General features: G+C 37.9%; 1 protein-coding gene across 13 annotated transcripts in view; it reads left to right on the top strand.

Annotated features, from left to right (window-relative positions):
* NEBL (nebulette) overlaps nucleotides 1-22406 on the top strand; it is a 382486-nt gene that overhangs the window by 323762 nt on the left and 36318 nt on the right. For 9 of the 13 annotated variants that reach the window (XR_010922369.1, XM_067562341.1, XM_067562340.1 and 6 more), the window contains 5 exons: nucleotides 2670-2762; nucleotides 11586-11679; nucleotides 14082-14173; nucleotides 16658-16762; nucleotides 17803-17974. Coding sequence is in view for 12 of the 13 variants with exons in the window: in XM_067562341.1 (XP_067418442.1) it covers nucleotides 2670-2762; nucleotides 11586-11679; nucleotides 14082-14173; nucleotides 16658-16762; nucleotides 17803-17974 (556 nt within the window). In the remaining variant the exon portion in view is untranslated. The remainder of the gene's footprint in view (nucleotides 1-2669; nucleotides 2763-11585; nucleotides 11680-14081; nucleotides 14174-16657; nucleotides 16763-17802; nucleotides 17975-22406) is intronic. The other 4 variants (XM_067562349.1, XM_067562348.1, XM_067562347.1 and 1 more) reach the window with 3 other exon arrangements.

Raw genomic sequence — 22406 nt, 5'->3', positions numbered from 1 at the left:
CAATGTGACCTAGATCCTCCCTGAATCCCATCTCTTGGCCCCACTCTTCCTCAGCAGCTGGTGGAGGAGGGAGGGTGTGCAGATGGATCTGTGGTTCTAAAATCTATTGGGATTTGAGCCCCCTGCCCGTTAGGACTCAGAGACACACAGGCAATATGCCACTGCTTGGAGGAGTCTTGGCAAGCCTCATAGTCCTGGAGCCTCCTAGGAAATTTCCCAGTAACGCTGTAGAGGCCGGACTGAGCCTGCAATGCTGTGGCTTTGAAAAAATGTCCCCTTATATTTAACTAAATATTTAACATAAGCAAATACATTTATTTCTGAGATAGAATTTCTGAACTCTGCCTCTTAACTGCACCCTCTATATGTGAAACCGGCTTATAAGTGGGAACAATATGTTAATATACTACAGCTCTTTCTCTTTATATTCTGACTTTTTAGTATCCTCTGCAGCTTAAGTTAATAAAGGTAAGTTATTAAGCAATCTAGTGCTTAATAACTAGGGGTTGTACTACAGGCAACCACACTAAAGAAAACTTGGGACATTGTTTGATCCTCCTTTTATTTATGTTTCTCATTAGTTTGGCAGTGTCTCACGCCTGGACTTTGTCAGGGTTAAAGATATAGAGTTCCTTCTCTGGCTAAGGGGACAAAACAAGCAGCTAGCTTTGCAGATATAATCAGTGCTTCTTTTTGTTTGCCAGCTGGGAATGCTTTTGTAATGCAACTGGCTCCAAGTGATGTGTCAGATAAGTTACAGTAGGATCTTAACTGCACAGTCATCTCTTTCATAGTAAAATTCGTGTTCCAATATGTTTTCTACCCCTTGATGGAGGAAGAAACAACATATTTTAGTTTAGCAAGTACATTAATCTCTTTACCTCATTTTAAGAAGTTTGTGCAAAACAGTTTTTATTCATGAGCTGTCTCTCTTTTCATATGGTTAAATTCTATATAGCTGAAGATTTTATTACATTAAAAATCAATTATGTACATGTTTCACCCTCATCTGAAATATTATGTAATACTGCCCACCCCACCCCAAAACACCACTGCAGAATTGAAAGAGTTCAGAGCAGAGGAGCAAGAATGATTGGGTGCATGTGAAAGCTCTCCTGTGAAGATAGATCAAAACAATTGAGGATTGTTTGCCATAGAGAGGAGATAAGTAAGAGAGGATATGATAAAATAAACAGAACGTAGACTGAGAACTTTTGAAGTCCTGTCTCATAACACAAGACCAAGGGGACAGCTCATGACATTGAACTGACATTGAAGTTGTAAATTCAAAATTCTAGCATAAATAAAGGAATACTATTCACAAAAAGTGTAATTACACCGTGAAACTCAATGCCACAGGATGTCTTTGAGACCCAGAATTTAGCAATATGGATAACAAAAATATCCAGAGTTGTTATAGTTAATCCTAAAAAAAAGAAGGTTTGGAAAGGATATAAAGGATGCTTTAAAGTTTAAGCCAATCCCTAATTATTGGGGTTAGGATAAAATTTTCATGAAGGCAGATTATTCCTTGTCTGTGTGGTTTCTTGCACCTTATTTTGAAGCATCTGGTGCTGGAGACGGTACTGGACTAGATGGACCAAGGGCCTCATTCTGTCTGATTGTTCCCATGTTCCTAAAGAAAGAGAGAGGTTGTGGGTGGTCTTTGAACTTGTGCTTCATTGTTTTATGTTTACTGAGGAAAACCAGAAAGCTCAATAAATCTTAGTTTAGGAAAGGCAGAAATACTGAGTGTTAAAGCTTTATTCTGTGAAGTCTTGAGTCAGACTTGGTTTTATACTACCAGCCTAAAAAATTCTTTATGGAATGGCAACATTGGTGACACCTATTAGTCAAATTCCAAACATTTTTCTTTCAAATAAAACGTACCTGAAAGTTGTGCAGTCTGCAGTGCTACTGGAGGCTTATTTTATTTATGGCAGCTCTTGGGGTTTCTTGAATACCGTCTGCTTCAATACCTTTGACTTATTGACGGCATTGATGTATGTATCTTTTGTTTTGACCCCTATTAAAAGCATTGGACTAAAGAGAGGTATCATAAAAACAGAGTGGTATTTTTACAGATAAAAGCTTTGTTTTGAGTTGTAATATGTGGCTAGAAGAAATTGGATTCTAGCTCTGACTCAGCTTGCCATTTAACCAACCTATACCTCAATATCCTAATCGGAAAATGAATAATATTTGTCCACCTTTTTTAGGGTACTTTGTGATCTAGGAATGAAAAAGGCAATATAAAGCCTGGATCTTATAAATGCTTATTGTTGTGTCTTTCCATTGATTTCAGTGAGATTACATCATTTTAAGATTACATGTATAAGCATTTGCAGGTTCTGATCTAAACTCTATTATTATTTCTAAAGTTAAAACTATCATTATAAAAACTTGTAAGAAGTTCAGATCAAAGGATGATGATGATGATTGATAGATTACCTGGGTTACCTATGGATGTTAAAAGGTGCAGAAAGACAGCTGACCTTTTATTAATATTAGTGATAATTGAGCTGATTTATGAAAAATTAAAATATTTGCTTTCCTGAGTTATAGTCAGACAAGCTTAGAACTTGGAAAATTGCCTATGTCTTTTTTATGAGAACTGGTGCTTGCATTCCTAAGTGGCTCATAATTTTTTTTTCTTTTTGTATATGAAGGTGTTTTATAAGAAGGGAGTAGGTTCTGGCACAGCAGTAAAAGAGACTCCAGAGATTGAACGAGTAAAGAAAAATCAACATAATATTAGTTCAGTAAGTATTAGCAACATTAATTGTTCTTCCACAGTGCAAATGGTGGTCAGTTTTTTTCATTTGTTTATAATAAACACGGATCCTCAGTTTCTATGACAAACCCCCCAAAAATTCTCTGATAAAAATCCAAGTTTTTCTGCGATTAAAATGAAAGACTGAACTTCAGTTTTCCTAGCCACAATATATATAGGTATCAGTTGAACACAATGTTTTATTAATATACAAGAGAACTCTGTTTATCTGAGCCTCCCTTATCTGGCTATCTGTGCTAGCTGAGCCACTAGCTTCCCGGGGCTGACAGCAGTGGGGCTCAAGCAGTTAGCCCTGATTGTCTCAGGCGGTCAGACCCAGATGGCTGGTGGTTTGGTTAATACAGAGAGCTGGATAGTGAAGGCTCTACTGTATATGTTTTTATTTTTTCACAAAGTTTAAAAAACTAAAGATTCTCTTTAAAAATGCAAATGCCGTATTTTTCCATGTTTTTCTGTGGCAAATGGATTTCTAGGATCCTTGATTATAAATACTATTTTTTCCTATCCTTCATCTTATTCAAATGCTACTCCATCAGACTTCCAAGGTTAATGCACTACATTAACACTCTAATGGGGCTCCAAAAGTAACGTTTAATTTGGATGTGTCATTATTAATGTGCAATAGATCTTTTTAAAATTAAATATTTGATGGCAGGACTTCATCTTTTAATAACAGAACCTTAGCCATATTCACTATGGCTGATTTAGAACAAATTCCAATCTCCAACTTAGAAAAATGTCTTATTAACAAAACCTTTCCCACTTAAAAATTGCTGCAAAGCTCATATCCTTTCACTGGTTATATACTGTGCAGAAAAGGCTAAAGGATGTCGGTGACTCAGGGTTTAAGTGCAAACGATGGATTTGTGGCTTGGTGAAGACAAGTTGTACTGGTGGCAGGGCCCAAACATAATTTTTTTGGGTCCAGTACTAACTTGTAACATGGGCCCCCTCCCAAACACATACCCATGGGGGTTGCAGCATGGGCCAGGCCACCCAGGGCCTCTGTGCTGCGGTAAAGTGTACCCTTTCCCCCCTCATGTGGGGGTCCTGACTGGTGGAGCTGATGAGATTGGTCCTTTAAATGAGATTGTTTAGCAATGACTGCTTGAGAATCTTAGTTCACTTTCAAATGGTGATTGGGATGTCTATCAAAATGGCAGCTTCCTAAAAGCAGGATGTATTCTTCTGTTAAAAATTTAAAAATGTGGTAATTTGGAGAGAGATTTGAGGTCAGCTGTCACCAGACAAGAAAATGCAACTGTATTCTACATGCGTCTGTGCATTTTTGTACCCTGACTGCTGGGATCACTCTGAAAAATGTGGTAAATTATATGACTTCTCTAGCAACTGACCAGTTTTTAAAAAATCCAAAATGTTGCAAGTAATACTGTCATAGCAGGAGGTATGATACTTTTTGTATCTTCTTTTCATAGGAAATAGGGTATTTTTTTAACATTTATTGCCCTAGAATTTCAGTCTTTATTGATCCCAGGGTCAGGTGTTTACTCTGCCCCCTCCCTCGTGGCCAGAAGCACGAACCACCCCACTCTGTAGCACCCCACCTCTGTTTACCCTCTCAGGGGTACCCTCACTACCACCTGCCTGTAGCATGAGAAAGTCTTGTCTGTGTCTGCTGTGGGTCAGCTCCCCAACTCCATCGGCCACAGGCAACACAAGCACTCTCCTTGCAGGCCTCGCTGTCCCCTCGTAGGAAGTGGTAGGCACCCTCCAACCCCCCCGAGCGTCTCCCTGGAGTGTCCAGCCCCTGGTCCACTGGACATTCACAATATTCACTGATTTGCTGCCCCTGAAGAAGCAGTACATTCCAGCTTACTTGCTTCACCTCAGATCACTGCTCTGTTTAACACACGGCACCTAAATATGTTTATAGTGAAAACAAGCAAAAGTTTATTTCACAAAGAGACGAGATTCAAACGACAGCAATAGAAATATTGGAAACAAATGGTTACATATAAAACAAAATCATAACATGCATTCTAGAACCTAGACTTCTATAACTAGGTACTTTCATGTGATATAGAACAAAGCTCACCCCAAAGTTCTTCCAGTATTTTTCAGCCAGGCCTGGCCATGATCCTTTTTTCATGAGACAAAACATGCTGCCAGCTTGTCTCCTAGGTAAAGTGCACTGTGTAGTTCTTTGCAACCCCTGGTATGTCAAAACAGCCCTTTGATTGTATGAATGAACTCCTGCGGTATGTTACTTCCTGTAGATTTTGTGATCTCTTGTTGATTTTGCTGTTTTGATTCACTGGTGGCTCAGTATGCACATAGACTTACATCATGAGATGCACAATACATAATGACCAGTCAAAGAGATAAGCTTCTAATATACCCTGCCTGAACTGAACTTGTCTGAGGCATGTCACATCCTGGTCATCTGCCTTTAATTTCAAGGCTTTAAGAACATAATTTCTAGTATAAATACATAATTTCTTAATTATTATCTGTACATACATTTTACAAGGATTACGATGACCAGTGGGCTATTGGTTTCTGGGAAAGGCCTTACGTGCCAACCTATGGTGAATTATTGTGCATACAGTTGACCCTGTTATACTGGTATAGTATGTGACATCAAATACTACATTACATAGAAAGCTAAGAACAGGTAGGCAATTTTCATTTATTTTTGGAAAATTTATATTTTCCTGTGACTTTTTTTCCTCATCTGTCTCGTGACTTCTCATCTCAATGTGATTTTGATTCATGTAGTAAAGATTCTGATGCAAGCCATCTCATGCAACAAGTTCAGCTTTCTGTTTCAGTATGCAAAAATACTGTTTTTGATTAGGGAGCACTGTTTGTTGCCTACAGAAAAGTGATTCTCTCTATCTTCCAGAGCCAAATTTGACCCAGTGACCTAGAAACGAAAGCTTTCTTGTCCTATTGCCAGTCATCTGAATCATTTACTTCCTCAGTGTAGTATTTCATGTAGCATTTCCGATAGAAAACTAAAAAATTAATGTGCTGTGTTCCTGTTATTTTACATGTCAAGTACAGCAGTCACCAGAAGCAGATGAAAGACAGATCTAGTGTGAGTCTAGTCACACCTGAACCAAGGCGTATCAGAGAAACACTAAACATTTCAATGATCTGGTAAAATTATCAGACTCTTATCCTGATTAGCATACATTAAGGGACAACATTTTACACTGAAGGCTTTATCATTCATTAATGTGGGTATTTAATTAAACACAGTATTGATGTATGACTTGACACCCCTCTTTCAGTGATAGTTTCGCCATAATGAAATCAGTCATGCTGCAACACAGGGAAACTTATTTGTTTATTTTGTGTTATGTAGTGCCTATAACAAAGTACATAGGCATGTACAATAATTATTAAAAACATACAGGACCAAATTCAAAGGTGATAAAGAGTATTGCAGATTATGTGCCAGTAAAGGGCCTAAACAGGATCTACAATAGTGAAACTTAAAAGACAAGAGACCAAAAGAAAGTGTGAAATAAACCAATTTGACTCCATTAGACTTGAACCTTACACATTATCTCTGAATTTAGCTGGAAGAAATCAAAACTTATTTTAAAAAATGTGCAGCCCTTTGTAAAACATTGCTTTAAAACATCCAGCCAGTGCAAAAAATACCAGCAAACCAGAAAATAAAACAAGAAAAAAATAAAGTTCAAATAAAAACCTGACGCAACTGAAAAGCCATGTGTCATGTTCTGAAAGTTCATCAAAGTCATTCCTAAAAGAAAGATATTGGTGTCAAGGCTGAGAGTGGCTTGTTTCCAGATATGAAAAACTAAGTCAGTGACAGCCAAGATGACTCAGTTAACCTCACCTGTTGTGAGATACCGGGAAGGCAACAGAATCTTAAATAACCAGGTTTCAGACCAGCTAGGGTTTCAAAATGATCACTAGCACCTTGGATTGTAACTGAAACTAAACCGAGGAGTTCCAAATAGATCACTGAGATTTTGTTTGGATTTTGAGCAGTAAATATTTGGAAAAAAATGCTAATGATGGTTAAGCTGTTTCCAAGAATGAGGCTAGGGAAAAATACATTCTTTTGTGTATGTTATAAACATCTGGTGACTTTTTCTTTAAGATTTTCTAGTGCTCCCATGCTTTGGAACAGGGATTTGAAAGTTGGCAGGAAGTGACCTTTTTTCAAAGACATGATTTTCACCATATCTATGACAATCTGCCCAAATTTGATCAAGCTTCTGAAAAATTCCAGTTTTCACATATTCAGTGGAGATTTGCTAGAGCATCCCATCTTAATTCCCCAAAGATTCCTGCTGCATTGAACATGCTCCAGATTGGGATTGCAGGGAGATGAGCCAAACTTTCCCTGTAATTGCAATTCCTGGGTGCTTAGGGCTATACTGGGTCTGGGCACCAAACCTGAGAGAAAGAATCCTGTCTCTCCTGTGCTCTCAATGCCGCCCTGCAGGGCCTAGGAATTACAAAGGAGAAAGATGCCTGAATTAAATGTAGGGGGCACAAGAGCTAACCTGGAGTGGGGGTGTAGATTGGGACAAGCAGTCTGGGAGTGTGGGAGAGACTGGGACTGGAGGCTGATGGAGGTGGAGAACACTAGGACTGGAAGGCAAAGGAGATTGGGACTGGTGGGCAAGGAAACTGGTGCTGGGAGCCAGAGAGGAAAATGGGGGAAGCAAGGAGGCTGGAGCCAAGGAGTTGGGGTGGGAGACTGAGACTGGATGAGAAGCCAGGGGAGACTGGGTCTGGGAACTGGAGGAAGGAGGCGGGGAGGGAAGGGAAGACTGATCTAACAAGGAGTCAGTGTACAGGGGGAGAACTGGGACTGGCTATGCAAAGAAACTGAGTCAAGAAGCTGGGTATATGGGGACACTGAGATTGGATGAAGAGCACAGGGAGGAAGACTGGGACTGAGAACAAGTGGGAATGGGAAACATGGTGTGGGTATGAGAGATATCAGGATATCAGAGACAGATTGGATGAGGATTAGGGAGGAGAACTGGATCTGGCTGGGCAAGAAAAATGGGGACAATGAGCCAGTGAGAGAATATCCATAGGAGAAAATGGGAATGGCTGGGCAAGAAGACCGGGACTGGCAGCAGTTCTAAAGACTGGGACTGGTGGGGGCAAGAATAGGACTGGATGGGCCAGGAGACTGGGCCTAGCATGAGAGGCTTGATGAGTGGAGACTGGGACTGGCTGAGTGAAGAGACTGGGAAGGGGAGCCAGACGTGGAGAAGAGACAGGGCTGGGAAGGGGAAGAAGGGGTCAAACATGGAAGGAACAGACAGATGATTCTGTGTTGATGAGAGCACACTTCTCTCTCAAGCCTGGAATGGAACATAAGATTCCTGAATCTCACCATTCCTCTAATGTCAGCTAATATCTGTGAAACCTTTTGGCAAAAGACTTCATTCCCCTCTAATGCTGGTCCACATACAAGATTACAACCTACTACTGTTATCATTTACTGAGTTAACTCAAGAAGTAGAGGTCCGTGCATCGATCTGAAAGTTCCAAACCTGCTGGTGACCCAAGTAGGTGACAATATGATGCCCTATGATAGAATTTCCATTTTTTCAGTTTGCGGTTTTTTTAACACCTAGAAAATTGCATACAAAAAGACTATGTAAATATGATCAAAGTTGCAAAGTGAAGCACTCAAAAATTTAAGAGGCTACAGAATTAAGGTTGCCTGTGCAACCTTAAAATTGCCCTCTTGTATGTATGCATTATAATACAGCTATAATTAATTACTTGCTCATATACTGCTTTTCACAGGACACTTGCCTTAATTCAGTACATAGGATGGACCTATGCTAGGAATGAATCGGAGTTGTTTAATGAAGGAGGCTATTATCTGTAGACCACTGTTTCATTTGGGCAGAAGCTGGAGGCTCTGTGGTGAATGAGGCAGGGGATTGCAGGAAGTGAAAGGACAATCTCCTGCTTAAGGCAGTTGACTACTGCTCTGGAGAACTGGATTTTATCCCTGCCTCTGCCACAGAGTTCCTGTGTGATGCTAGTCAAGTCACTTAAACCAAACTTTTCACAGGTGGTCACTATGCATTTGTTCCTCATTTTTGGGGTACCTGACTTGAGGCCTTCACTTCTGATTTGCAGAAGTGCTGAGCACTTACAGCTGCAGTTGAAGTCAATGGGACCTCTGCTTTGAACATATTAAGTTTGCTATAATACTATGAGCTCTGAAAAATCAGGTCTTGGGTGTCTCAAATAAAGCACCCAAATTTGGTGGACACTTTTGACCATTAATCTCTCTTTGTCTCAGCTCCTCATCTGCAAAGTGGGAATAATCTCATATTATGAAAATAAATACATTTAATTTTTGTTGGATTAAGCACTTGGATATTATAGTAATGAGCACCATAGAAAAGCCCATGAGAAAATGAATAATTCTGTCTTCAGAGTAGAGTTTGAATACTGGGCAGTAAGGAAGGCATGGGGTCACAGATTGAACAGAGAGAATAAAAGAAAATATTGAGTAGGTGCTCACTAATGAAGCCTGGGTCCTGTAGAAAAAATAGCATATGATCATGTAATTTAAAACTGTATCATAATATATATGCAGGTATCCTTAGTTCTGGAATTTCCTAGCTTTTGACTTTGCAATCTAAATAATATTCTTTTAACATAGTATTTTTGTGTGTAATATACATTTAAAGCAAAGAAATGGCTTTTTATTTTTGCTATACCCTAATGCTTGATATTTTGATACTCTCTTTTCTTGCTAATGAGAATCATTGTCAACTACGATGTAACATCAACACATAATTGAGTGTTTCTTGTGAAGTTTGCTGTTCTATTACCATTGAATATTTCAAGAACACACTTCATGCTGCTATAAACGGTGAGAGAATCCTTTATTATTATTTATATTACAATTGCACCAGAGTTTGGGAGCCCATTGTGCCCACTGGACAAATATATAGTACCAGACAGCCCCACTCTGAAGAGTTTACAGTTTAAGCAGACAAGACAGACAAAGGAAGAGAGAGAAAATAGAGGCAGAGAGAGATTAATTAACTTGTCCAAAATCACACAGCAGGGCAGTGGTAAAACCAAGAATACCGAGTCCTGATTTCCACTCTAGTATTTCATTCACTACACCACACTACCTCTCCTTTTCAGGTTTGACATATATATAAATTCAGAAAGTACTTCTAGTTTTATATACACTCTGAATCATTGCTGTCATTATATCTCAGCATACAGTAATTCACAAGAGATAGAATTATAGTGGCATGCAATAGTTGGAAATAACATTAGCACCAGCAATCGGACTATATCATCTTAAAAGGCATTACTAATACTTCATCAAAAACCAGAGGTTGGCATTCCCCACAAAGAGAATACAATAGGGAGGGAGTGCTCTTTCATAAAGGGTCCTGCCTTGGACCTGCACTAGACATGGCAGTCTTCTACTCTATTTGGGGATTCACCAGTCAGAACCTCCCTCTTTATATTCTGAACTTGTATCTGGATTTGGAGAGGAATTCAGTGTCTTCACTGCCAAGCCTGCTGACAGATATGAATGATGACAAATGTCATATAAAAGTAAAAGTCCATTCCATACTCAACAAAAGAAAAAATATATCATGAGTAGATACTGAGATACTGCCTTTGTGCCATAGCAGCTATCAAACCAATATACTCCACAAGGCACCATGAAAAAATAAACTCATGTATTCTTAATGTGATGTCTGACATCATTATAACTGTGTATAGGGGTCTGTGGACATCCGTCCCTGTCAATCTCGGAGGGAGGCCACACCCCCACACTACACCGTGTAACGTCACAATCCCATTACACATATCAGTAATTGGCTTAAATGACCTATTGGGTGCCATTCTAACCAGCTAATGGCAGACTGTGGGAGGCTTCTCCCTGTGCTCTCAGGTAGTGATCTTGTTACATGCTGGTAATTTGTAGGGGATGCGACCAGTTCCACCACCCTCAACATGGGGCACCCTACAGAAAGCAACCTTCAAACTAGCCAATATCATGGGGTACATCTTCCACACTACACATGGCCAAACAGTCCAGGACTGCCACATGAACCCTGTGCTGGGTCCAGCAAGACTTGATTCCACACAAGTGGACCAGGAATCTGAATGATTACTGGTTAGAAAAATAATAAACATGATGATGATTAATGGTTTTGGAGTTCCAGTCTATAAGTAAGGTCCAACTGTGCATTAGGCATCGGAGAAGGAGTACAAAATGTGTATTGTGCTTTTCTAGGTCTGCTTTAAGATAGTAACTTTTTTTTTAGTATCTGTTCAGATAAAATACAAAGAAGAAATGAAGCATGCCATAGCAATTTCCCATCCCCAAGAACTAAGGAGAGTTAAGGAAAACCAGAAGAATATTAGCAATTTGCGACCCTTAGTTATTACTTTCATTATACTGTATTTTCTCTGTCTATTAAATGTCTTGGTGCTAAATAGATAAATTTATGATGTTTGCCTTAATTCTACTTTGTCAGAAAGGCTATTTAACTACTTAACTATATAATCTTTCCTCAGTGATGAGCTTTGATTAACATTAATAGTAATTACCTACTCGAATCAAAACAGCATTATAAACTTGATGTGTGAATTTGAGAATTTGCAAAAGGTTGAGTATTAGGTACCATATGGATAGAAGTGTGTGTTCATTAATGAATGATATTTTTTAATAACTTGCATTTACATTATTCTTTAATCTCTTTTTTAAAAGTGCAATACTTTTGTTGCTTGGAGCTCTCTGTATAATTTCTAATACCCTTTTTACCAGGTTCAATACAAAGAGCAGCTTTGCAAAGCTACGCCTGTGACTGTCACCCCTGAGATGGAAAGAGTCAAGAAGAATCAAGCAATTGTCAGCTTGGGAAGTTGCTTTAATTTTTTCCTTACATAATCACATGATCTAGAGATTTCTTAAAAAACAAGTCTCCACAAAGATGTTTCTTTTTCTTAGTTGAGCATATACTCAAAAAGAAATATATATATATATATATATATATATACACACACACATATATATAAATAGAAACCTCCAGAATAACAGTTGCTTAAGGATCTATTAACAAGACCATTGCATGATTCAGGAAATAAAACTTGATACAGGTGTCTGAGTTAAACCAATGACCACAATTTTATTAAACAAAATATTATTACAACCAAAGCTATTCCCCCTCTTTCAGGTCGTAAATCTGACTAATATAGTCCTCTTCATGTTTCTCTGGCCATAACTGGCTACAATTAAATGTGGGCTCCAATTAATCCCTCCCTCGTCCCCCTTCCACGCCCCCCCAAAACCGATGTCCTATGACAAAAAAGATCACCTCAAAATCCTACTGATGGGCAGAAAGATGTGTAAGAAAGCAAGGCATTTAGTGAGCACACTTCTCCATTCTTGCACTCTTGAAGCACTATCCTCATTCTTTCTGATCTCTCTTCCAAGAAACCCTGTCCACCCTGCTCAGCTGGGCTCCCAAAGGGAGTGCGAGGTAAAGTGCCTTATTGTGTCTGAATATGTCTAGCTTCATCTTCCAGCCATTAGATCTCATTATACTTTTTCTTTTAGATTAAAGAGCTGTCTATTATCAGAAATCTCTTCCTAGTGTGCAAGTACTCATCAAGTCACTTCTTAAATCTATTTAGTTTATCGAAGAAAAGGTTATCTTCTTTAGTTGCTCATTATAATATATGATTTCCAGACCTCTAATCATTCCTGTAGCACTTTTCTGAATCCTTTTCAGGTTTTCAACATGCTTTTTGAAGTGTGAGCACCAGACACAGTATTCCAGTAATGGTCTTAACACTGTATACAGAAGTAAACCTCCCCCCTAATCCAATTTGACTTCCCCCTGCTTATATATTGAAAAATCAATGCCACTTCACTACAGCATAGCACTGGGAGCTCATGTTCAGCTGGTTATCTACCATCATTTTCAGAGTATCTGCTTTCCAATATACAGCCCCCACATATTGAGCACACTTTGTTCCTAAATGTATGACCATGTATTTGTTTGTGTTAAAATGAACATTGTTCAAATGAGCTCATCTTACCAAATGATCTAGGTCAGTCTGTACAGCTGAGCTGTCCACATCATTGTTCGCCATTCTACCATTTTTATGTAATCTGCAAATTTTATTGGTAATGATTTGATATTTTCTTCCAGATCATGGATAAAAGTATTGAATAGCATTGGGCCAAGAACAGATCCCTTCAGATTCCCACTAGAAACACCCCTATTGGATGATGAATCTCCATTTACAATTATTTTTGTGATCTCTCAGTTAATCAGTTTTTAATTCATTTAATATTGGCTATATAGGTTTTTTATCAGAATGTCTTCCAGAACTAAGTCACATGCCTTATAGAAGTTTAAGTATATTATATCAACACACTTATCTTTATCAACCAAACTTGTGATCTTATTAAAAAAAAAAAAGAAGTTTGTTTGGCAAGACTGTTTTCCATAAAATACATTGATTGGCATTAATTATCCTATCATCTTTTAATTCTTTACTGATTGTGTCCCACGTTATCTTCGCCATGATTTTGCCCAGGATCAAAATCAGGCTAACTGGCTTATAGTTTCCCAAGTCAGCCTCTTTACTCTTTTGGAATATTGGTAAAACACATATATTTGTTTAATGCATTATCTTTAGAGTGTACTTCCTTTAATTAAAAAAAAATGCAAAATGCATTTAAATAAACATGAGATTTTGACAATTGATTTTAATTCTCTCTGTTCCCCTGTGCTCTCTCACATACTCCACTGTATACTCTGTCACCCCTGGATAATCAGCACTGGAAATAGTGCATAAAATTTGTAACATGGATGTATCCTTTATGCGATCTCTGGGTTTTTGTTTTGTTTTTTGTTTTTGTTTTTAATACGGTGAGTGCCATTAAAATCTTGAAACTTACCACTTGCTCTAATTGAATTTACAGCAGTATTTGTGGTGTATTCTATCCTAAGTGGAGGGAGTACCATTAGTATGGTAAACATTAGTACGGTAAATGTGAAGTTATTAATTGGTGCACACAGTGTCTCTGTGTGCACATACACACAAGTACATAACCTTGAATTTTGCTTATGGATTTTTATTATTTATGTTTCAAGAGTCAAGTTTTATAAGCCTTAATACATTTCAAATACAGTTTAGCCTTTGATTTGTTTCCTGGATGATCTTTTAAATCATATGCTTTAATGTAATACAGTGTGAACATAGTTTAGTTGAAACAGTATGTACCATTTTTGTTCTGTGAAATAATAGGTTCACTATAAAGGGCAGCCTGCTAAAGCTACTTCTCTGAGTGTCACTCCTGAGATGGAGAGAGTCAAGAAGAATCAAGACAATATCAGCTTGGCAAGTTGTTTGAATCTTTTTGTTCTGTTTATTTTCAGTCACTACAGGAATATAACAATGGTATGCTTTTCAATTTAGATTTGATATGATAAATGCATCCCATTGCATCATCCATTTGAAGGTGAATTCTTAATCCTTGAAAATATATACTGCACATACCACTATGGGCAACAAAAATACCTATACTTCCCATAATTACTATTAACAAAATGTAAGTGGATATCTTGGGACCAGTGCTGTACAAGGAGAAAATCATCATATGTCAATCTGGATTCTGTTTAAGAAATCTTAGACTCTTGCTATCAAGCTTCAGAAGTAAACACTAAAGTAAAGGACAAAAGGAACAAGAATTCTGAATTCAATGCAAGCTCTGCTTTTTGTGAGTCAAAGCATGGAAACTTGACATGAGTTTCCATTCCATGTTGTGTTATGGTGTGTTTTAATCCATGTCATAGATCCAAAAGGAATCATATTGCCCTTAATATTGATGAGTAAGGCTGTATATTTATCTTGGGTTTCATAATTCATTATGTTCAAGGTTTTCTGGTTTTGGTTTTAACTAGTCATTAACTTTTGATCTTTATGAAGTTTTCTAAGTGATTGAGTGAGAGGCTAGATGGATGAGTGATCATTTGAATAAACTTCAGAGAGACTTGAAAAACAGACAACAGAGGAGGCTATTGGAGAGCAGGAAATTAGCCGAAGTGGCATAGGGACAGAAACAACCGGACCAGTAACTTTCAGGGGGTGCTCCAAGCACCAGAATACAAGGGGTGAAATCCCAAAGACATCAGTGGCAAAACTCTCATTAACTTCAATGAGGTCAGGATTTCATCCAGAGCAGTAAAGGACAAGGTGTCGGAAAAGAGGTGATATTAAGAACACCCTGAAACCTAGATAATGTTTATTGGAGAAAAATTAAAGGAAACTGAGTCTGTCAGAGAGCCTATGTAAGAGACAAAGGAACAATAACTGAGGATCCAAGTGGCCATGAGATGCCCTTAAAATATAAAAACGAATATAATTTAGACACCTGGTTCTGAGATGCTTAATTTGTTTATCCAAAAAACGCACTCTGGAGTTTTAATTATTTTTATCATTATTTCTGCAAACTGACATATTTTCACAAAGACCTCTCCATGGTGTTTTCCCAAAATTGCCTTGATAAATGCTAAGCCATATGAATGAGCAGTGGCTCAGAGCTGCAATGAAATACACTAGCAGTAATTATAAGGTTCAAGATAAGTATGTTGGTATCAAGAAAAATTGTATTGTACACTGTTAAAGCACATTTGCTTAAAAAACACTACCTAATAAATGTTTAGAGACTGTGCCCTAGTTTATACACTGGATTGCTCGAGGGTTATTAAACATAGAATACTAAATTCATTTATCTGCTGAACAATTGGGAATATACTTTATTTTCCTCTCAATATAAAAACATATTATAATAGATTTGTGCACATTCTTTCAGAGAAATGCCTTTGAGTGTAAATGCATGGATAAATCGAAAATGATATATATTAGCATGCAGTCTGCATGTTATAATTTAGGAATGAAGACTAAGATAAGAATGTCCATTAGTGAAAGTACTCCACTCTACTGGAATGACATAGAAGTGTCTGCTAACTGACTCCCTCTTTCCAACTAGAAACAGCTACATTTGCTGTATTAAAAACTTGACAATTAATGTTTGCAAATAATTAATGTTACTGTGATGTTCCTGGCACTCAGTATTCTAAGTACTGTATATAGAATACCACAGCAATATTAATTAGGCAAGAGGTAACATTGTAGATAGTAATGGTGACTGCTGCACCTGCAACACACAAATGCTCATTCCCTAAATGTACCAAGATGATTCTCAGATGTGATGCAGCCATTTTGCACCTGCACTACTGGCAAAGTCTGGGCATAGAACTGGCATATACAGCCGCAGGAGGATCTCCCCAGTATAAGGAGATCAATGCTTTGGTGACATAGAATTTCTTACACCATGCCCTATACCTGCTGGAGGAAAGAGATAGTTATGGGCTTTCTAGGGAATCTATGGACTAGGGAAGATATGGTGGTTCTGACTCCATATTCAGTTCTGAGCACAAGCGCTAAGACCTTTAAGAGAGTCAATGATGGTGGTATTTTTTTTTTGTAATATACACTTTGAATAGTAAAAACTTATTCCTGATCCATTTCACATAGGCCACTAAACAGTCCAGGAGTTTGACTTTCAGACACTACTGACTTTTTGAATTAGTGGCCGATGGAATGAATGTGTCCATTGGCCATTAATTAACATTCCCCTGAGCCATCTGCATCCTAGATTTTAAAAACCAACAAAAACAGCATTTGGGGAGGAGGAGAAAACAAAAAAAAAAAGTTTGTATTAAAAATTATTTGGAAACGACATTATTGCGAGGCTTCATATTCGTAGTGTCTTTCAATGTAAATGAATGTTTCATGTGTGCTATTTTTGCTGTGTTGCAGGTCAGATACAGCAGTGATCAGAAGCAGATGAAAGGTAGACCTAGTGTGATTCTTGACACACCTGAGCTAAGGCATGTCAGAGAAGCACAAAACAACATCTCTATGGTAGGGTACATTCCTCAAATAACTAGACTATACTAAGGAACGAGACTTGACTGTACACTGGCATTTTTACCCTTCATTAATCTAGGTAACTAATTAAACACTGTACTAAAGTATGGAAACTGTGTTTTCTCTTATGCCATTCAAGGGAGAGGGGATTTGCTAACTGCATATGACTGTAATGAATATTTTCACAGTACTAATAAATGGTTTTCTAACAGTTGATTGTCTGGCTTTTTAAAAACACTTCAGGCTATTCCTCAGCATTTGACTGGATTAGGTGACACACACCGCCCTGTGCCTGTGCATGTTCCTGGTATATGTGTGACTTGAGTCTTGAAATTAATTGTGTTGAGTGTGTGTGTGTGTGTGTATGCATACAAATTAAAAACATTACTGATTAAGAATCTTTTTTAAAAAATCAAATAATGCATAATCGAGGGTTATTGCCTTTATAACACTTACTAATATCAGTTTTGTTCCAAGGCTTGGTATGTAATTTTTTCTATTCTTCTGTCCCTTTTTGGAAAGCAGGCTGCATAGGAACTGCTTAATTGCCCATACTTTCTATGTTTATACAACCAGCTGGTGCTTAACAAGAAAAGTTGAAGGAGGGAATACATCTTTTATATAAAACTACATATGTCAGCAAAATTCCTAATGAATTAAATTACTTTTTAAGATGTTCTTAGGAACGCCATCCTAATATCACAGGATGTTTGCATCGTTAGATGTACAGGTCAGCATCATTGTGTGAAGATGCTCAGCAGCTTGAGTTAATGCATTATGGAATGGCAAGCAAAAAAAAAGTGGGTTTTTAAAAAGAATGGTAACGAAAGTATGTAATGAAATCGTATCAAGGAAATGGCCTGGATCACCTGTCAAGTCTTTTCCACCTCTTGTTTCTATGATATTATTATGGTGCAAAAACCAAGGAATAAAAATGTCTCATTATGAAAGTGCTGGCTAGTTTGAGTTAGCATAATTCAGATGGGTTAATATCAGTCACTGTTGGGGAAAAAATCATTCCTGTTCTCTTGCAGGTGAAATATCATGAAGATTTTGAGAAGACAAAGGGCAGAGGTTTTACTCCAGTGATGGATGATCCTGTGACAGAACGGGTGAGAAAAAACACCCAGGTTGTGAGTGATGCTGCATATAAAGGAGTGCATCCACATATAGTTGAAATGGATAGGAGACCTGGAATAATTGTTGGTAAGTTGTTAAATAATGTTGCTTTCCAGAGATCTGCGAGAAGGTAAAAAGCTCTGCTTCTCCTCCTCCTTATAACCAAGAAAAATATCCCCTTTTTTCATTTTACTTGCCTCTGATGGTGATGATGGTGTTACATCTCATTAGCTTATCTTATTAGTCAATATACACTCTTGCTCAATTCTTTATTTTGTGTAATTTTTTTTCTTTTAAATTAAAACTAAGGGTCAGAATTGGGGTTTCAGAGAATAATTATCTGGCAGAATGGGTAATTGTAATCAACCTCATCAGCTTCAAATTAATGAGGACATTAAGCAATCAAATGATCAGATGAAAGAATTGTGCTAGATACTAGCTTTACAAAACCATAAGAAGAGGAAAATTGCAGAGTAATATAAAAGGTATTCTAATCAGTACATCTAACTACAAAGAGTAAATTATTATATTTTGAGACTTTACAATATTTATTATAAATAAATAATCCAATAGAAAACTACTATTGACAGTTTGATGTGAATTAGCCTTGAGAATTCAGCTTCACTCTTTGAATTCATGGGGAAGCAGACATTTGTTTTAAAGTATGAGTTCTATTATTTTTTGTTTATTTAGTAGTAGAACCTCTGCTATGCATTCAAATAGTAATCAAATACTTTCATTCCTAGTCTGCATTTCTCAGGGTGAAACTTGTGCTGAAGTATCAGTACAATGTCAACTTCTAATGAGATCATTAATATTATGAAGATATTAAACAGTAACAGATGTTTTTAAAAGCTGGGGGGCTATTTTTCATTCGCTACATAACTTTGTAAGATTCTATAAATAATCAGTTTTTCTTGAACTTGGACATTGAGGTAACTGGCATTCAGTGTTCAAGAGAGATCTAGGACTGTTTGAATAAACTTGTATCCCTCTAAAGCAATGGTTCTCCAAGATTTAAATTCTGCAGATCAGTTCATGAGGAAAGGACGCCCTTCATGAATCACCTCCTCTCCCTACCTGTAGCCCCTTGGGAATGTACCATATGAGTGGTACACATGGTCCTAGCATTTTGCACTGTTCTGAACGCATCTTATTCTGTGCTTACCATTGCCTCTTCAGACCCCAGGTAGACCACAGGCCAAAGCTCAAGAACAGATGCTCTAAACTTTGGATTGTTCAGGTTCAGGCTGTAAGTGGTCAGAGAGAAGGAAATGGACACAGTAGCTCTCTGGGCCATAACATTTTGAGGTCTTAAGTTAAACTGTCTCCCTGAATTTTCATATCTACTAATATTTGCTCAAAATGAAAAAAGAAAATCTAAATCCTAAAAGCTCACAGAAATGTAATGGGAAAGGGAAAGAGAACCTGGCTTTATTCATTTTTCTCTTTCTGGTTGTCCTATTTTCTCATCTGCTCTGCCTGTCATGAATACAAGGCATAAGAGTCTCCAAAATGTTCATTCTAGAGATTTCTGTATCAAACAGCAAGGGTAATTTATGTTAGAATTGAATGTAGACTAAGAAGACACGGCTTTCTATCAGAGAGGATTTTATAACAGGGAGTGACAGAGTTCTACCCAGTGGAAGATAGCTTTCAAGACTGTGCGGGCCTTGGAAGTTTGCACATCCTGGCAACACAACCAATTCAGTGGAATCATTGGCCTGCCATGGATGGAGCCCTGCAACGATACAAAATTTGAATCTGCATCTGATCTGCGATTTGCAAAAATGATCTGCGGATATAAAACACAGATTTGCAGGGCTCTAGCCATGGAGACACAAAAGCCAGAACAAACATCTCACTTCCACAACTGGAAGCAAGGTAGCCAACTACGAGTAGAAGAGCTCACGCATACATGTGGTCCACAACATCCTATTCCGCACACATTTTAAAACCCAGCCAGTTTTGCATTTTAAGCTTTATTGTTGCTTTGTGTATGTGTAATTCACTAATGCAACCATGGGTATAATGATAGAAAGGGCTCAGTGGCACACACTCCAGTCAGTCATAACTGCACTTATCTAACAGAATATAAACTCCCCTACTTAGAAATAATTTATTGAAGAAAAGTTAGCTTTTCTGTACCACTTGTCAAGCAGAAGTCCTCTAATAAAAGAAAAAATAAACACACCATTTAAAAAAAAAAAAAAAAAAGCAAAAACCAATATTTAAAGGAAATAGCCCATGACAAACCTGAGAGTCTCACATTTACTGATATTTCAGTTAATGTCTTTCTCAAAATGACCTGCATTTATATAGACTTGTTTAAATAGAATCAAAGAACTCCTTCTTCAAGAGATGTCCTTGGCATCTGGAAAAGATCACAGGATCAAAAAAAAAACAAAAAAAATGCCCCAACGAACCCCCCCCAGCCACTACTCTCTTTAAGTTAACCCCAGCTGATAAATGTTCATTCAGATAGGGAGTAATACCTACTTATTAGAACCTATCTGGTGGACTCTCTAAGTGTAATTAATGGAGCCCGAACAACTTTTTCCAATGACTGAAAAATGACAAAATTAACAACTCTGCTTTAGAAAATGGAAGGTTATGTTAAGCCTAATAGGGCAGCCCAAAGCCATACCAATAAATGGGGTATTTCCCACCCCGAAACTCCGAATTCTGGTCTGTCTATAGATTTGTGAAGTAAAGGGGGTCGGTGCAGCTCATATGGGTAAACACCCAATGACAATATTCTCAGTTGGATAGAGGCAACAATGATGCTGAAGTGCCTCACCTAGTGAAGTGAATTGCAAGGTTCTTGTTCTGTGCACGTTACTGCAGACTACACAGGAGCATAAAATCAATATACTAAATGACTGGTTTGTAAACTGAAATCCGTATGCACTCATAGTTTTCAAGTTTTTTACTTACAAATGCACATTGAAGTATGAAACAGGTGGCTCACCAGTTCACTCCCTCCTTCAAGCCTGTCGGTGGTTTACGTAGATATTTAAATTGCCATTGCTAGGGCTAACACATCGTTTATCAAAAGACTATACATTGGCTTTCCATTCTTCTTGTCTACTGGAGCTAGCGCTATAATCCAATGTAAGGCTGCAGTAGATAACATGTAGCACACACACAATGAATCCAGCCTCAGGCTGTGGGACTTGGTTTATTGGCTATGCCTGCTCTTGTTGTGTCACCAGTTGCAGGGATCTGGCATAAGCAATCCAATAAATCACTTGGGGTGCCACATTTTGAGGTCCCCAGGATCCTGCTTCACCTACCGACTTACAAATTAGCCTGATTCCACTCCCCCCAGAGAAATAGGACTAGGTTCATTTTCCCATCTCCAACATATTGGGATCCACTAAATCCTGACAATGACTTGCCTAGCAAGAAGACACAAGTGGATGAATGTACCATTTGCCTTTTTCCCTGTTACCAATAGATCCATATTTTAATTGGTCACATTTAGTATTAAGGGTTGATTTTAAAATGGTTTGTAAAAGGTTAATAAATGATTAGTAGATTTGGTACGCATGTTACAGCCACAAGCAGAACATGTACAGATTGTGGTAAGCCTATCAACAGAAGGTTTTATAGATCGTTATATACATGGTTATAAGCAACCTTTTGACCTGAGGAAATCTATAACTATTGAGTAGTCATTTAGTAAAACATCTTTTAATCATTTTAATCTTTTATACATTGTTTATAAATGAAATCTTCATATAAAATGTAACTTTTAATCTGTAGACTTCTATCCTAAACTATCCAATAGAACAGGGGTGGGGAACGTCCGGCCCGCGGGCCGTATAAGGCCTGCAAAATCATTTGGTCTGGCCCTGGCGGCGGGGGGGAATTCGGCAGCGGGGGGAATTCGGCGGCGGCGTAGTTTCACGGCGGCGGCGGGGGGGAATTCGGCAGCGGACACTCAGCCGTCTTCCGCGTACCACCATCAGGCCCATGGCAGAAAAAAGGTTCCCCACCCCTGCAATAGAGGGTGGTGAACTGCAAAATTTGTAATGATTTCTGTGTAGAATTGTGAGGAAAAGTCTCATGGTTATTACTGTTATTAAATTAATATATTGTATTCCAGCAATGCTTTTGGATAATGTAGGGTAAGATGTGGCCCATGCCCTAAAAAACTTATGTTCTAGGAAGACAAACAGTAATGACAGTTAAGACACTAGGTAAATGTCTAAAGCTATCGAGTGTGATGGGATTTTAAATTGTTTCCATTGGTATAGCTTTAGAAAATTGGTAAAATTGGTGTAGCCTTATAAAATGTTACTGTCCTGATTGACAAAATTAAAAGGAAAAGTAGAAGAGCCCCCAAGGAATGATGTGCAACACTTAAAATAAATGCAACAAAGTCCTTTAAATGACAGTTGAGAAAACGAATGCCTTCTTGTCTGTGAATGTCTAGATCTTTCTGTTAATGTCTAGATCAAGGCAATATCACAATCCCTGTCATTTTAAAACTTGTTGATCTCATGCTTTTATT

This window comes from Emydura macquarii, unplaced genomic scaffold (assembly GCF_026122565.2).
Source record: "Emydura macquarii macquarii isolate MOO-44397 ecotype Brisbane River unplaced genomic scaffold, CSIRO-AGI_Emac_v2 contig_2422, whole genome shotgun sequence".
In the NCBI taxonomy this organism is placed as follows: Eukaryota; Metazoa; Chordata; order Testudines; family Chelidae; genus Emydura; species Emydura macquarii.
Note: the sequence above shows the minus strand (reverse complement) of the source record. Positions and strands in the feature narration are given on the sequence as shown.